Source organism: Paroedura picta, chromosome 2, assembly GCF_049243985.1.
Source record: "Paroedura picta isolate Pp20150507F chromosome 2, Ppicta_v3.0, whole genome shotgun sequence".
Classification (NCBI taxonomy): domain Eukaryota; kingdom Metazoa; phylum Chordata; class Lepidosauria; order Squamata; family Gekkonidae; genus Paroedura; species Paroedura picta.
This window is the reverse complement of record NC_135370.1, coordinates 131,644,991-131,659,603: the sequence shown is the minus strand read 5'-3', so window position 1 is coordinate 131,659,603 and position 14,613 is coordinate 131,644,991. Positions and strand designations below refer to the sequence as shown.

Here is a 14,613-nt window from a genome sequence, read left to right as displayed (position 1 = left end):
CCTATCCACATTTAGAATAGCAAGATCTCTGTTTAACAGGTCTTAGAAGAATTTCCTACAACTGTTCCAAGTAATGGCACACCAGAACTCAGCAATAAAAAAGATAGATGTTTGCTTAATTTCTTCCATATGTGCTCTTATTTACTTTAGCACACAGCAATCCTAGACTAAACCTTGCTGAAATCCTTCGAAGGCTTAAGTAACTTGGATGTAACCTAAGCTGTTGGCACCAAGTCAATCCTGTCACACTGGCACCGGGAACGAATGGGAAAGAGTGCTATTCAGAATATTGCTGGATGCCTTTCCCTGTTCACCACTGCCGGGGTAGACATTGCATAAAGGTATATACAGCATGACTTGTATGCAAATTGATTAACAGCTGGGCTACGCTTGGAATCACTGCAAAAAAGAAAGCTATTCACACATGGTTGACAGAGGAGGAATACCACCACCAAATCACAGTAACAACAGATTGACGGCACAAGGTCCAGTAAGAAGTTATTTAAAACAACAACAACAACAGCAGCAGCAACAACAACACTCTACTTTCTGCTAGCATAGATCCACTCAAAATTACTAACTGTCCTACTGAAAGTAATTTGGACATCCCAGCTTAAATGTCAGTAAACAGACTCCACACTGTTATCCGGCCTTTGAGTCTCCCACACATCTGTAGTCATATTGTGTATCACACATTGGTAGGGTGGGGGAGGTAGGATTCTGTGAGCAGAACTCTGAGACTGTCAGGAGGGTTGTGCAGTGGCCACTTTGACTGACTGTTGATGGGGAGTTTCTAACATTGACTCTGTCAAGAATTTGTGGTGTGGCTGAATTATTTGCTCTCCGTGAACAAACATGTGTCCTCAATGACAAATTTACCACCTACTAGGGGTGTGCATTTTGATCAACCCAAGCCAAAAATATGCCACCCACCACAAACCTTATATTTCAGCATCAGAAAGGTATTCAATTTTTTTTTGGGGGGGGGGGTAGAATTCCAAATACATTCAAGAATTACTGGGAAGATCAGCAAAACCACAGAACAATGGTATATAAATTGAATGAATAATAAAATAAATTTTAAAAAACATCTGAGTGGCTACAGCAGTTTGCTCCTGCCACTTAGCTGTTTTTCAGAGTTTCTTCTGAAGTTCTTTTAAATAAGGTGTATTTAAAGGAACTGCAGAAGATAACCCCCAACAGTTCTGTTTTGTTCTTCAGGAGCCCAGCAAAACCCTACAGCTACACTAGGTTTATTCCCACAATGTACTAAGTGAAAGGGGAATGAAGGCTGCTTCCATTACACAATTAAGACGTTTTTTTCTGCAGTAGAGAAAAACACCATTCCAGCATTCCTAAAGTCCTGGTGATGTCAATAAATATATATTTATTTTGAGCATGATCATGTTACAATTTGAATTGTAATAAAAATAGTGCCCACTTTTACGGAATGCTCCAGAAAGTTATCCTATGTAGCTTTGTTTTTTGTCTGATCTTTCTCCACTATTAATTTGAAGGAGCTGGCAGGCTAGGCTGGCAAGCCAGGAGCAGTAGCCTAAAAGTACAATTATAAGTATAAAATAAAAAAAGAAATATGATTGCGAGACAGAACAAGTTAAAGATTGTATGATTAAATGGGCTCAGAATTTTGAATAAAATATAAATATAGATCATTGTGAAGCATGAGTTAATGAACTGAAATTTACTGAATGTCAAATCTTAAAATAAAATTAGTATAAAATGTTTTAGGATTAGAATGCTGGAAATGTCAGGATATAAAGACATCATTTTTTCATATGTGGTAGACTTGTCAAAAAACAAGGAAATATTGGATTATGAGTCATAATGAGATGCGAAATATATTGAAAATTGTATTAGATCCAAAATGTATGTTATTAAATATAGTACCAAATAACAGTATGTATAGTAAATTTGTTAAGTATACTGTATCATAATGAATATGATTCTATATGCATCAAGATGGAAGAAGGAAACCACTAGATTTTATGGACTGGTCAAACAATATGGGTGAATATGGCAAAACAATGGCAAAACGTATATATCTGATGCACAACAAACATTAGACTTCAGAAGCAAATCGAGCCCTATTGTAGACTATATAAGATCAGTAAAATGTGATGGAATGAAATAACTGATAAAATTGAAATTGTAATATTATGGGTCTTTCCCCCCTTTTTTCTCTTTCTAAAAGCTTTCTAGAAAAAGATTTGATGTTTTTCTTCTTCACTTTGTTTTGTATTATAAAAAAGCAGCTTGATATCTTTAAGAAATAGTTCTGAATTATATACAATGTATTTTTAAATAAAATTTCTAATTTATTTTTAAAAAGCAACTAGAACCCCAAATTGCACTTCAAGTATGGGAACTCACAGAACTCCACATGCTAATTTATCGTGGCTGACATTTTCAATTGTGTTATGGCAAAAGTGCATTATTGTGCATGCACTGACCCAAAAAAGGAATGGTATGAGAGGCACGATCATCCACTCTCCCAACAAAAGTGCAAAATACATGCTGTGAATGGAGTCCTGACCAGTGATGGAAGAAAACCAGAGATGCAGAATGCCAGGTGCATTCTGGAGTCCACATTTAGGATCTGATGCAGTGAAAACACCCTAGCAAATGATAACTGTGAATACAACCTAAGTGAAGCATAGCCTTAGCAGTTGCTTGATCCTCTGAGTGGCTCCCGCTCCCCACAACTGAATATGCCACAGGCACATGAGAATAAGAAGCTGAAGTCTTAGAGCTGAGGAACTCCAACATTGCTAGAATGTATATATGTGTGGGGCTCACAGGCTGCTCTCTCAGCCTCCTTCTCTAAACTTAATAGTATACTTACTTCTTGAGCATTCAGTATATTTTCTAGGTGATCATAATCCCTGAAAAACATTTGCTGAAGATGGACCTCCTCCAGCCACTCCTTCTTCTGTATCCATGTGTGGTACACTTTGTCCTTTTCTTCTGACAGGGCCTCCAAAGTTTCATGGATCTGGCAAAGGAAAGAAAAACTAGATGTCAATAATAATCTATGGTGAGGGATGAGCAATGGTTTAAACATTCTTTTAGTAGTAAAGAATGAATTTAGAGAACTAAACATTAAACATCAGCGACAAGACAAAGCTAGAAATAAATAAATGGGCCAGAAAACTGTCAACCAATTAGAAATGAACAAATCCAATTTGTTATGTGGTACACCTGGCTACTAACACATCTCTTAAATGCCATTTTGACTTAAGGTAAAAGGGAACACAATCTGTGTTTTACCCCCCAGCACAATCCTGTGCAGTTATTCCACTCTGGTCCTATTGATTTAAGAAGAGTAGCTCAAGTAACTCTATGTATGTCTGCACTGTTAGTGGCTCATTCCCAGCCACCCACCCCGAAGGGCCAGTCGCATTAAGCACTAATCTCTTCTGCTCTCTTATTATGGCATCTACAAATATGGGCTAATCTACAAAGGCTAATCTAATGCAAATACTGATGAATCCTGTTGTAATATGATTGCTCTCTTTTTATTACAGGATAGTTATTACATACATCTTTTGCTGCTGTTTTCACTTCCTGGAGCAGCTCTTGTCCCAGCTGCTGCACATGAGTATAAACCTCACAACGGGCTCCAATCTCTGCCAACAGCTGCTGATGCTGACTCAGCTTCAGTCCACTCATAGATGCATCTCGAGCAGTCTCCTTAACCATCATTTCTCTTATGATCTCAGATGTCCAGGAATAATAGGACCGTACCTTGACAGAAGATCAGGAAAAAGTGAAAGAAGAGGTCTCTGGCTTATGCTTGCTAAATTAAGGCATGATCATCTACCTTGGGTTGTGACTAAAACAATTCAATATTTGTGAAGTGAGCAAGGGAGGGAAGGCAGCATGGTGTAATCCAATTTTGTCCAATCTCAGAAGCTGAACAGGGTCAGGACATGAAAGGGAGACCACCAAGGTAGACTCTGTGCAGGAAGGCAATGGCAAATCACCTCTATGTCTCATGTTCCTTGAAAGCCCCTTGCTGAGGTCTCCATAAGTCAGCTGTGATTTCAGAGCTCCTCACACACACACATAAGGAGTCATTATGATTCAAAGTAGGGGAGTGTAGCAAGCAAAAATTAATGGTTAAAATTGATTTGCAACAACAATTTTTTTTTTTAGGCAGCCTATTCTGAAGGCCCTGACAGAACTAATAAAGTTCCACAGGGCTTGGAAAACAGAGCTCTTCCACCAGGTCTATGGTTGAGGCCAGGCCAGCAAGAGCAATGGGTCCACCTCAGGCTCCACTATACAACTTTTAGCACACACCTTGTTAGATACCTGAGGGAGGTAGGAGGGATCTGGCCATCTTGGTACCTTGGGAGGTATATGGGTTAGGGTGTTTCATAGGATTTTATGGAATTTATATTTTATGTAACCCACCTTGAGTCTTCAGAGGAAGGCGGGCTATAAATTTAATTAATAATAATAAGTATGGAGAAGCTGAGGAACACATAGGCACCCACAACAAGCCACATTCAGGCCCATTGAAGCAAATGGCAGCATGACCTATAAACGCAGTCAAAGGGTTCTTTTGGAAACATATCCAACCTGGATAGCCCAGACAAGCCCAATCCCATCAGGAAAGGGTGACTTCCAAGGAAGAATACCAGAGACATGATACCAGGGCAGGCAATGGCAAACTACCTCTGAATGTCTCCTGACTAGCAGCCAGATAATCTTAGCATCCCCTGGCTATATTACCCACATGCCATAGGATAAACAAATAAATTTGAAAACATAATTTTAAAAAATGCCTTGTGATATGTGAAAATTTTTACGTTTGTTACCCAAGGTACATTGTCTGTAAATCAGGGCTGTCACTATGTTCCAGAACATTTCAAATACATAATATTTTGTGGTCCTATGTATGGTTTTGTGGTCCTATGTATGGTTTTGTGGTCCTATGTATGGTTGCATCATAATGTGCACATGCATTACTGTACATTGCTATAATCCATACCTCCAAATAATGTCTATATACACAGATTGTGCACACACACACACTCTCTCTCTCTTTTGCAGAGCTTTAGGGGAAAATATCTTGAAGGGACTTGTGGAATAGAAGTTCCAGTAAACCAAAAACGTTCAGCATTCTGACCAGAACTCATACATTAAAAATGAAAAAACAACAAACAAACAAACCTTCAGTGCTTAGATTTCACTTCAGAAACTATGAGAGATCATTCAGAACTCTCAAATCTGGGAAGAAATTCCAAGGATGAGAATTTCAGAAGCAGAATTGCTAGAAAGCAGGCACAATGAGAAAGATTTGTGGATACAGTACAAACATGAGTCTCAGCGAGAAAGGCAGGCCAGATATGAAAGTAAAATTTAAAAACAATGAAGAGTCTCATAGATTCAAAATAATTGGGATTCCTGTGTCAAAAGTCCCTTAAGAAATTGTATTCAGAAAAGAGTTTGACATAGTTAGCTGCTTTGTGGCTGTTTCTCCGATTTTTCAGTATTAACTATGTTACCAGCATAATTTATTTTAATATGTGATGAATGGTGAATTGGTGCCAGCTTTTTGCAGAGTAGCTGATTTGGGCATCAAAGTGTCAATTGGGAAACAACAAGTGCAGATGGGGTCGGGATAGGGATTCTTCATCTTCCCATAGAAGGTCCAAACTGGGCCACTAACCTTCATAGCAACATTAATGCCAGCATGTGGAATAGGTAATTAAAACATTACTCTAATTCTTCAAATAGGAACACAGATGCTCACTTCTGCTTGAAAGTGGAAAAGCTTGCCGGTTTGTTCCAACTGATCCCTGCGCTGCTCCACTTTACATCTCAAGAACTCCCAGTTTTCCAGCACTGCCTGCTGTTTTGCTTGTATCTCCTCAGCTTGCCTTTCAGAGCAGTGGCTGAGCACATCATCAGCACCATCAATTAGTTCCTGCAGCTGTAAAAAGTAAGGAGAATGCCAAAACAGGGGGTAATATTGCTTTAAAAAAAAAGGCTTCATACCATGTCTGTCAAATAACATACAACAATCAGGCAAGCTCAACTAAACTGGCCAACAGTGACATCTGGTGTCTCCTGAACTTAATAACAGATGCCTTCATCAGAATTTCCAGATCTGTACCAGTCCTCAGCCTGTATTACACTGGATGATGCATAGGTTCAGAATGTTTCAGGTCAGCATCATCAGCCATATGTCTGAGGCACTAACTTTGGCAGGGGAGCTACCAGGAACTGAAGCCCCCAGACTCTAATGACTTTTGTATCTATTTAAGGGATTTCAGTACATGTCAAACTGAAAATGTAATCTATATCAGGGGTAATCAACCTGTGGCCCTCCAGATGTCCATGGACTACCATTCCCACGAGCCCCTGCCAGCATTTGCAAGGTCTGTCAAATGAGCAGCTCAAAATATGAAGAACATAGAGCCAAAGTGATAAGCAATATGGGAGGGTGAAAGTATAATTAAAATAAATTAAGGTACGTTATGAAGAATAATTGCTGTGACACAAGATTGTTACAAATAGATTTGTTATATTATTATTTTTTTAACAGGGCCACAATCACTGATGAAGGTTAGGAAAACGGGGGGGGGGGGACCTGGGAACCTGTTTTGATTGTGTGTAATTATTTTGGATGATTAAGAATATCTACTATTATTTGGATAACTATAAGAAGAAATTAAAGAATTATTTATTGGATAATTCCTATTTTTTTGTGGGACTGTGATATCACAAGGAATTGATGGTTCGATAGGAAAAAAATCACTGCTGGTTAGGCAACAAGCAGGGTAATGAAAAGGGGAGTTAGCCAGTTAACAGTGGCTGCCACTGTGGCTAGACAACCCCTTGTTTCCCTCTAGGTGACCAGGCACTGTAGGGGCACCACATCATCCAGCACTCTGGCAACAGGAGGCAATGTCTGTGGCAAAGAGTATACTGTGGAATTATATAGTTAACTAGCAAGAAAGCCCACTCCAAGCAGGAATGCAATGGGCACTAGGACCCAGGGAACACCGGGTGGTGCAGATCTCTCTCTTTGTCTCTCTCTCTCCCTGATTGGCCCTACACATTCCACCACCCAGGCTGTTTCACAAATATATATAGGAACCATGGATAAAGAGTTCCACATCTGCCTCCCAGTGGCATTTGGGAGGATGAGCCAGGAATATCTGTTGTAAGATAACTGCTGAGGAATATAGGCCCAAGCTGTATAGTATCAGTTGATGCAAAAAGTGAAAGTTTTCTGATGCGCAGTGGAAAAAGGACACATCTAAGAACAATCACTGAACTTTTTTTAGAATATGATCTGTGCTGGATGGGATAATTAACAAAAATCTTCTTTAAATGGGATAGAAAAGTAAATAATGGATTCCACCTGTTGTTCATTTCCATACAGTTCATGCTCAAGGGCTGAATGTCTGCGAAGCTGAGACTGTATGCCACTTAGATCTCTAGCCACATCATCCAGGATGGTCTTGTATTTCTCCTAAAGAAAGAACATAGAGAATCCCACTGTCAATGGATCTGACCTGATTCTGTTTTGATGGAAAGTGTAATCCCCTCCCCTCAAAAACTGGCAAAAATCCAGTCCATCTCTTTCCCACAATTATAACCTCAATGAGGGTGAGGGCTTCTGTCAGGTCTTGAAGACACTTGTGTATGACCTCAGCATCCTGTAGTTGTTCTCCTCGGAGAAGCAGCTCCTCCCACAAGTTCCTGATGAGTAAAACACCACAAAGTTGTGAAAGTGAAACAGTGCTGGCTTCAGGTCTTGGGGTGCTATCAGGAAACATACTACCAGTATATCTTATTGTAAGGGGAGGTACCACAGAGCCTGATTTCAAGCTGACAGTACCACTGGCTGCTGTTTTTCATTGTCTTTACTGCCCGGTAAGAATGAACTACTTGGCAAAGCAGCTGGAGTAAGTGGCTGACAAAATCACTGCTTGACAGGCGTGGGAGGAGGGTGGCCACTGTTCTTGCTTCTTGCCTTTGTCTCCAGTCATCCATTGATCTGGTGTTTCAAAAGGCAGTTAACTATCTACCAGTGATGTGGTACCATCCAGCATGTTAAATGGTTGACCATGCCAACCATTAGACTGCAAAACAGCATAACAATAATAAGAAAAGATGCATCAAATTGAAACCCAGTGTATGTGCTTTTATGAGGATTCTAGGCTGTGCCCTCCACTCCATTTTCTACCATTATAATTTCCCTAGCATCAGATCTTGAGCCAAATTTGTGGAACATCTAGCCTACAAGTTTCAAACTGTTGTTAGTTATACCACTCTGCTACTTGAAATTTAGAGCACAGTTGTTATAACTTATTTGACTAACAGTGACCTGATTGTGACATTTCCTGGTTTTTCATTTTGAAAGAGGGGAGCAAAGGAATCTCCTGTCATCTTACTGTAAACGAATCTGCTTCTTCTGAATGTCTCTGGATGCAAAATGGTTGTGGTTCACCATGTGTTCTGCTTGCTGATGGCACGCAGCAACTCTCTTGGCAGCAGCTTCCTTCTGGTGCTGGAATGTTTCATATTTGGCATGAAGAAGCTTTTAAGGAAAAGATGCAGGCAAGAGTCATAAACACAATGCACTTGCAGATACATCTCAACAATTGTATCTTAAAAGACAGTCTATGGAATCTGAAGTTTGGATCCGGATTTGTATTCCATTGTGAAGTCTTCCCAGGTATTCTGATTGAGTGAAATATTCTGAGCTGTCTCTGTGTCATTTTAATTATTCAGGGGTTTGAAATAATCCCATTGATGCTTCGCTAAACAATAGCAGTACAGAGTATTTTATATGGGAACCCTTAAAAATGTACTTCTACATCATGGAGACATGTAATAACTTCTTCCTAACTATATTAATTGAATAAATCATTCACCCCCAAATAATTAGTGCATAGTAGGAAACCTTTGGTACAGTCCTATGCAGACTCACTCCAGTCTAAATCAATTGCCAATAATTTGCTAAAACTGGAATATCTCCGAATGAGACTGCAGTGAACACTGATTTTTTGTGGAGTCTAATAAAAAATTGAGTCTCCAACTTAAAAAGAATGACCAGGTAGGATTAGAATTCATCCATAAAATATTTTGCACCCAGGTACCCCTTAAGCTCAAAGTACACATAAGATGTGCTGAGTGGGTTTTTTTTTTTAATTCTTAAAAGCAGCGACAAGAAACATGAAAAGACTGAACAAAGGTGATAAATGTTTTTCCTTCTGTGCTGCTTTTCATAATGAAACTGCCCTTTCCCAAGGCTGCAAGTAATTAGTCTTTGTGGAGAAACCACACAGGCACAAAGATGGCATATATCTGCTTTCAGTAAGAAGTCTAACTGAAGCCCTCAAATGGAATGGTTTTGATCAGTAAAGTGACACCTGGGGTGGAAAAGAATTAATCTCCCCCCCCCCCCCTTCCTAGTATCAGGACTCAAATCCAAATCTACTGCTTCTGAATTTTTGCTGTTAAAAATAATTCAGGAGATCTGATCACGGATCTCTAGCAAAATGTGTAAATTGGACTTTTGACATGCTTAAAAGCTCCTCATCAGCTTCTCCACAGGGACCTCACAACATATGTGAGACAATGTATAGCTATGAAAGTTGTGAACTATATTTAGTAGTTTCACCATTTGCGCAGTGCCTTGTAAGCCTGCTACATATAACTCAGCAGAACGAACTCACTTCTGGAAGATTCTACATTTCCCACCTTGTGTGTGTAAAGTGTCTTTAAGTCACAGCTGACTTGTGGCAACACTAGCAAGGAGTTTTCAAGGCAAGTGAGAGATAGAGGTAGTTTGCCATCACCTTTCTCTGCAGAGTCTTCTGTGATGCTCTCCCTTCCAAATTATGACCCTGCTTAGCTTAGGCCATGCTATTGTTTGAATCATTCACATTCTATCTTTTGTATCATCACTGTATGGATTTTGATATGCCCTGTCTGCCTCATTTCTTCAACTTACCAAGACATGTTCATAATCCATGCTGTAGTCATCAAAGCTGACCATCTGTGTTTGCTTATGGATCCAGTCCTCCAGATCTTCATATTCCCTTAGGAAGTCATGCAGTGCAAGAGTTTCCTCCAGCCTTTTGCCTCTTTTTTTGAGAGATACAGAAACAGACAAGTGGATTGCAGTGTTAAGGTTTACAATATCACTAATGACTGTAAATATTATAAAGAAAAAAAATCAAAGGTCAGTATGGAGCCTGGGGACAATGACTCACCAAACTGATAGATTAAGAACAACAGAAAGAGGACAGTGGACAAGTCACCAGCAGCTGATGACTAAGTTGTTGCCAGAGGAGATGAGGAAGCTACAGATATGGATGCTTGAAGTGAAAGAATCATAGAGTTGGAAGGGACCTCATGGGTCATCTAGTCCAACCCCCTGCTCTATGCAGGATACTCACAACCATATCACTCATCCACTGTAACCTGCCTCCCCCTTGAGCCTTCATCAATGAATGCATTTATGAGTTATGAAATATAGGTTGATTTACTTATTTATTCACTGCACTTATAATCTGCCTCTCTTGCTGAGATTCAAAGCAGACCACACATATATGACAGAGAAAGTCATATATGACCTGTGATCAATGCAACTTCTGAATCACAAACATCTCAAATAATTACAATACAAAGAAAATAATATATAAAATAAGCTACACCCCTATTCCCTTTATGAAAGCATCGTCCTGATCAATCCAAAACAACTCTATTGCCTTTAAAAAAATGCCTTTTGTGACAATTCCATTTTACCCACTTTGCAGAATAAGTGAGGGACCCACAAGAACATCTCTTTCCAATTCCCTGCTATTTCTTCTTTTTCTTCCCTGAAAGCCCCCATAATATCTCCCCCTTCCCTGCTTCTTCTCTCTTTCCCATCCACCTGTCAACAAACATTTATCTACCCCTTTCTTGAGCATTCACTCCTTCCCTCCTCCTGGCAGATACTTCTTGGGGAAAGTATGACCCATTTGCTAGCCTAGCTGTTGAGCTGGGCTGAACTGCACAATGGGGAACCTTTCTAGGAGCACCTTGCTTTCCCTTGGATCCTTCTCACACTGTTTCTCTTTTCTTGGCAGCCTCCATACCCTCATTTGCCTCCCACCCACCCACTTTATCTCCCCTCCATCTTCAGCTATATTAATTATTTATTTCAGCGGAGATATGAAACAGCTTATATCATTCTCCTCTCCTTCATTTTATGCTTACATAAAAGTAAGTAATGACTGGGGAAACTGTAATGACTGGGGAAGGCACTGGCAAACCACCTCGTATTGAGTCTGCCATGAAAACGCTAGAGGGCATCACCCCAAGGGTCAGACATGACCTGGTGCTTGCCCAGGGGATACCTTTACCTTTACCTTTAAAAGTAAGTAACCTACCTGGGAAGTAGGTTATGTTGCAGGCCAAACTAGAAGTGACAGGACCCTTGTGGTCACCATAGATTTATTTTAAAATGCTGTGAGGGATCTATCCTGATAGGGCCCACAGTGCAACAGGCTGGGGTTCTCTTGTTTCCCATCACATACCCTATCAAGTACACACATATCCTGTGGTTGTTTCAGTACTTGCAAAAGAGGAGTTCAGGAGGCCCATTCAGGATAGGGACCTCTTGGCAGCCTCTCCCCCTTTTCTGCCACTCCTTTCCATCTGCCAAATGACCTACCTTTATCTCCACCCCATTTTCAGATTTTTACCCTTCCCTGTCTCTGACACTCTCTGCTCAGAAACTCTATGATTCCTTTATGCCAGTCCCCAAAATCTGGCTGGTTAGAAGCCAGCAGCAAAGTTTTAAAAGGTTGGCTGAGGTGTGCAAGTGGGCAGGGAGACTCTTTCGTATTCCTACCTCTGTAGTTGCCAGCACAGCTGCCCAGTTTAAACTTTCCTTCTGGCTTCAAATCAGCCAGACTGCAGAGAGAAGCAGTGCTGGAGATAGGCAAGTGGAAACTAAGAATCCTCTTCACACACACAAACACCCATCACCTGTACAAACCTGCTTAAACTATGGGGAGGTTTAAGTATAGCAGCTGGCAGCAGTTATGGAGGTGTGTATGGGCAAGGAGGGTCCTTTTCACCCCTGTCTCCATAGCCATCAGCTCAGCTCCCTTTTAAAACTTTCCTGCCAGCTTACTCCCACCAACTCTCCAGTCTACAACATTCTTACCATTGCATTGTCTGCAATTATAGTCTGTTTTTTTTTTGGGGGGGGGTGGATTTAAATCCCCCAGTTAATTTTTCTCTAGTTTCACATGTTTCTGCAAACCTGTGGAGTCCCCCAAGTTTGCAGAAGTATCTATTTTCTTTCTGTGATGCTCCAATCCATGGATTTAAATATTTACAGATAGCCCACAATTTTTTCTATTATAATATATGATGATATGATGGTAGAAGAGTGGTAGCCTTTCTGACCTCCTCTTTATACAACCACATTCTCACTTTAAAGAGGTTTTTCACAGCCTACTCTTATTCTGTCCTATCAAAGTACCTGACACTTTAAAATTCTACAAGAAATAACTTGAAAATTATTTTACCAGTTAAATGTAGTATGATTGGCCCAAGTTCATAAAATGACTATTCTGTTTGAGTAAAAATCTGAAACCTGATCTCCCCTGGTCAATTATACAATACTTCCAAATTCTCATTTCTTTCCATACAGCTTGGAAAATATGGTAGGTCTCATGAGGACGTGTGTGAATGGGACAAAATAATGTAGCATGGGTACAAGTTAATATAGCTTTTCCAGAATGCTGGACCTCTAATATCTGCTTTTCATTCTTTATGTGCCCCTTCCCTTTTCTTAAAAGCCTGTGCTATAAATCTGCCTTTTAAGAACCATTTGATATAATCTTATTTTAGGGAACAATGTGTACCCTGTCATGTGTGAAATCTGACATGTTACTGCATAATTTTGGATGCCGATGCCTGCAGCCATTTCCTTCTCCTTTATTCTTGGCAACATAAATACTTACGTCATACTTCACAGCCCACATAACAGAGTCCTAGTTATCCCTCACCAAGAACCAATTCATGGAAAACGTTGGCTTTTGCTTTTTATACCTTGAAGAGGCCAGGTCTCGCAGTTCCTGAAGCTGCAACTGAACTTGCTCCTGTGGTGCATCAACGTCATCAAAGTGAATGGAGCCTTGGAGGGGCAGCGTTTTGGCTCTTTCCTCCAATTCCACTGCTAAACTCTGATAAATGTCAATCTCTTGCTCAAGTTCCTGACAGAAAACAGAACACCCGGAGAAATAAACCATACAAAGACTACAAGCAGCGTCTGAGGCCAAACTTCAAACCCTACTAGGGGTTCTTCCTGGCTGACCAAACCATTTTTTAAAAAAATGTTGAGCACTGTCAAAACACAGGTGCCAATTAATACACCAAATACATGGCTACTATTTCACTGCTGGAAAGGCAAAGTTACAGCCAAAGGAATTCTTCCTTCAGAGGCAAATAAAGTGTATGGCCTGTGAGCTGCATTTGGCTTGCCGTATTACAGCTTGTGTAGTCCTGTTCAAAGAATACAAGAAAACATTTCCCCCAATAAGTCAAGAATGAACCATTTGATATTTGCCCTCCATGGAGTGTGTTGTGATTTGGGTAGGCATCTCAACCATGATTGCTGAATTCTGGGGGAAGGGGAGTCATACATTTTGAATTACCTCATGTTTCTTTATTAATTTAAGAGTTGCAGCTTCATCTTTGCCATAGTCTTCATTGGTTACCAGTGATAGCTTCTCGAGTACCCAGTTCTCCAGGTCTGATATCTCTATTAAAAACTATAAATAAAAAGAAAGGTTATTTTTTTTTATCCCTAGTTATATTACGTTTACCTACTAAACTTCACAAGTTCCATTTACAAAGTGTTACATGATGAAACACGTGGATTGCCTACTCAATGAGGAGCCAGATGAAATAAAGAATACCTAGCTTTAATTACACATAGATAGGGAAAGGACTTTCGGACCTGTTGGACTTCTGAGGCTTTGATCCCACTGGGAACAATGAAACACATGAAAAGGATAGGAGCATAATGATATGAAATGAATTTCAGTTAGCAAAAGGTAATATCATGCTGTAAAGATTTTCCAGATGTGGTCAGGCAGGCTCCTATGAGGTATATGGCACTGAGGAACAAGGTCTAGATGAGATGACCCTCTGGATTTCCAGGATTTCAAACTGCTAAGGGCAAATTCCCTGCTCCCTTTTTTGCATTGACTTAACAAGTAGACTAAGAATTGTTAATTTAATAAGCCTGAAGTACTATAATTTTTATAAAGAAAAGTAGCTATATTCAACTCAAAATAACCTGAGCACATGGTAAGAGCACCCCTGGGACAGTAGCATTTCAGAATAAACATCGGTGACCTAATCAGATATATGAATGCATAGAGATGTGACAAAAATCTTTGCCTGGAATACTAGCTTAGGTGTACATCTGATGATTTTGATACGTGGAGGACTTCTTAACATGGCATAGGACTGAGTCTGGTGTTTAACTACTTGCTGCAAGTTGTCAGAGTCCAAGAAGGACCTTACCACTATGGACTTTAAAAAGTGTTAAAACTA

The 14,613-nt window shown here is 40.0% G+C and overlaps 1 protein-coding gene across 3 annotated transcripts in view; it reads right to left on the bottom strand.

Moving 5' to 3' along the window:
• The window catches only part of SPTBN5 (spectrin beta, non-erythrocytic 5), a 147,606-nt gene that overhangs the window by 87,199 nt on the left and 45,794 nt on the right, over nt 1-14,613 (bottom strand). For all 3 annotated transcript variants that reach the window (XM_077322780.1, XM_077322781.1, XM_077322782.1), the window contains 9 exons: nt 13,707-13,823; nt 13,102-13,265; nt 10,001-10,133; nt 8,436-8,581; nt 7,638-7,740; nt 7,400-7,510; nt 5,783-5,962; nt 3,562-3,765; nt 2,864-3,013 (listed from right to left, as the gene is read on the bottom strand). In XM_077322780.1, coding sequence (XP_077178895.1) covers nt 2,864-3,013; nt 3,562-3,765; nt 5,783-5,962; nt 7,400-7,510; nt 7,638-7,740; nt 8,436-8,581; nt 10,001-10,133; nt 13,102-13,265; nt 13,707-13,823 — 1,308 coding nt within the window. The remainder of the gene's footprint in view (nt 1-2,863; nt 3,014-3,561; nt 3,766-5,782; nt 5,963-7,399; nt 7,511-7,637; nt 7,741-8,435; nt 8,582-10,000; nt 10,134-13,101; nt 13,266-13,706; nt 13,824-14,613) is intronic.